Here is a 2,500-nt window from a genome sequence, read left to right on the forward strand (position 1 = left end):
AAGAGAAAACATTTGACTCGGTAGGTCACGATAACACTGTGGCTGGCAGATCAGTGTTGTTGTTGTGAGAGCATGACTGTGTGTGTGTGTGTGTGTGTGTGTGTGTGTGTGTGTGTGTGTGTGTGTGTGTACGTGTGTGTGTGCGCGTATGACATGTCCTGATGAGGCAGTTGATTTGGGCTGCTGGTAGGGGGTACTCTAATCTGGCACGCACTGCGCTACCTAGTTATTCCACTGACAGTCACTGCCCTGGGAACAGGAGCTCAAGCTCACGCACACAAACTACACACAGATTCAGATACGAAATACACACGATTTACACACACATTCACACAAACACACCCCTCTGGAGGCAATGTTCTTTCTGATCTCGCTTTGGGACTGGTGGGGACAGATGGATGAACAGTGGGAGTCTGGTCTGCCATGTCTCAAAAAGCAAAGGCATGCACACACACACACACACACACACACACACACACACACACACACACACACACACACACACACACACACACACACACACACACACACACACACACACAGGATTGCCCTGACTTGGTCAGAAAGTGGCATACATATAAACAGACTAAAGCTAAAATGCTCACGGAAAAGTCTGACTTGCTCTGTCTCAATCGCACACACACACACATGCTCACACACACACACACACACACACACGCACACGCACACGCACACACACAAAGCACAGCCCATTCTCTCCCCACACCTTCATTTAACAAGGATTGTATCTTGCAAATAAAAATATTGTAACGTCCAGGCCTTAATAGCAGCATAGATAGATTACACAAATAAGCAGAGAAACATTGAGAAAGATAAGGACAGTATATATATAAAAGAACATTAGTAAAACTGTCACACACATACATTTACATTCATGAAACTTGACCTCTGCATTAACCCATACTAAGCATTTTGGTGCAGTGGGCTGATGTAAATTGCAGACTGCGATTCTGCACCTCTGTTATATTTCGCAAATCAGTATGCAACTAAAGCAGCATGAAGAAACACTGCTGCTTTGTGCATTGATAATCATTCTTAACCTTTGGGAACAACGTAATACACCCACTTCACAACAGCCACTCCCAATACAATAGTAATGAATAGTGCACTCAGCACGTTATTGGCCGAGAGAAGCCACGAGGCGGATTGTACTGTACCTATTGGAAAAAAAGTACTGGACAGTATGTACTGAGAAAGTTTAACCTAGTAATAATAACAAAAGGATGTTTCTTTCCATTCTCATACAAACAATTAGACTATAATGAAGAGATATTTATGTTACCAGATATCTTCATCGCACAGGGCCTCAAAATCACTTCGCCTCACATTTGTTTTTCAAGTCTTGCCAATAAGCAGAACCCCCCCCCCTGGCAGTATCCCTGCATCTCATTTAAATTATACACTAGTTGATTAAACTTTGTTGGTCATGATTATTACCTGTCTGGTTTCAGTCTCTATTTGTCTAGTCTGTTTCTTGTAATAGTAATTACTGCTCATCGTGTTTATTCCTCTCTCTGTCTGGCTGTCAGTGCTTATTTGTGGTGTTTGAGGAAAGAACAGGATGTGTTGTCTCTGTTTGCTAAGTGTCCAGGTCACACAATCTCACTGTTTATGTCTCTGGGTTGATTGCTGGGATTTGTCTGTCAGATTTGATGGCTCCTGTCTGGAATCAATCAGGCTGAAAGGCGATGCAGAGTAAAGGATCCGTCAACATAACCCATACTTGTGGTATTTGTGAGTGGTCAAGAGCAAAAACTTTAACTTCTTCATGTCTGTAGATTATTGTTGGCCATAAATCTATTTTACGGACTCGTTAAGACCCTAACTTCATTCAGTTTTAATGTCTGTACTGTAAGACCCTAACTTCATTCAGTTTTAATGTCTGTACCTCTAAACTACTCTCAAAACCTGTAACACTTTGAGAGTAGTTCACTTTCTTCCTCTTTATCTATTTTGCACTTTAATCCTATTAATTCTGTGCCTTAATGCATTGCTCACTCTACTCATATATTCAAATAATAATTTATTATATATTGAATGATCTGAAACTAGATAACATAAGCAGGGAAGGCACCTCTCTTTATATCAATTACCTCTGAGGAACATTTTAATTTTTCATCTCATTCCATCTCATCACGATCATCCTCTGCTTTCTATCATTAAAGTTGCATCATCTATAAGCTCATTTAACCCCATGGGAGTGCAGTTCCATTACATTAGGCTTAGGTTATCCAATGAGTGAATATTGCTCACGGCCCTTTGGCTCTTCCTCCTCATTCTTCTGACTCTCTTCTTCTTCCTCGACAGGCTGGCAAAAGCGGCTCACACGAAGGAGGAGGCAGAGCAGTCACTCGGGAAAGAGATGCGGCGAGGTGAAATTCTCAGGTAAGGAAACACCAAGAGTGAGAAGAAACAAAGAAAGATACAGTGACATGAGAAATGAAGGAATGGTGATGTAATGCTGTTTATTAAAGCCAAA

At 41.5% G+C, this 2,500-nt stretch overlaps 1 protein-coding gene across 1 annotated transcript in view; it reads left to right on the forward strand.

Annotated features, from left to right (window-relative positions):
* lekr1 (leucine, glutamate and lysine rich 1) overlaps window positions 1-2,500 on the forward strand; it is a 70,145-nt gene that overhangs the window by 26,828 nt on the left and 40,817 nt on the right. The window contains exon 3 of the mRNA XM_054604717.1: window positions 2,329-2,406. Coding sequence (XP_054460692.1) covers window positions 2,329-2,406 — 78 coding nt within the window. The remainder of the gene's footprint in view (window positions 1-2,328; window positions 2,407-2,500) is intronic.

Source organism: Anoplopoma fimbria, chromosome 1 (assembly GCF_027596085.1).
Source record: "Anoplopoma fimbria isolate UVic2021 breed Golden Eagle Sablefish chromosome 1, Afim_UVic_2022, whole genome shotgun sequence".
Lineage (NCBI taxonomy): Eukaryota > Metazoa > Chordata > Actinopteri > Perciformes > Anoplopomatidae > Anoplopoma > Anoplopoma fimbria.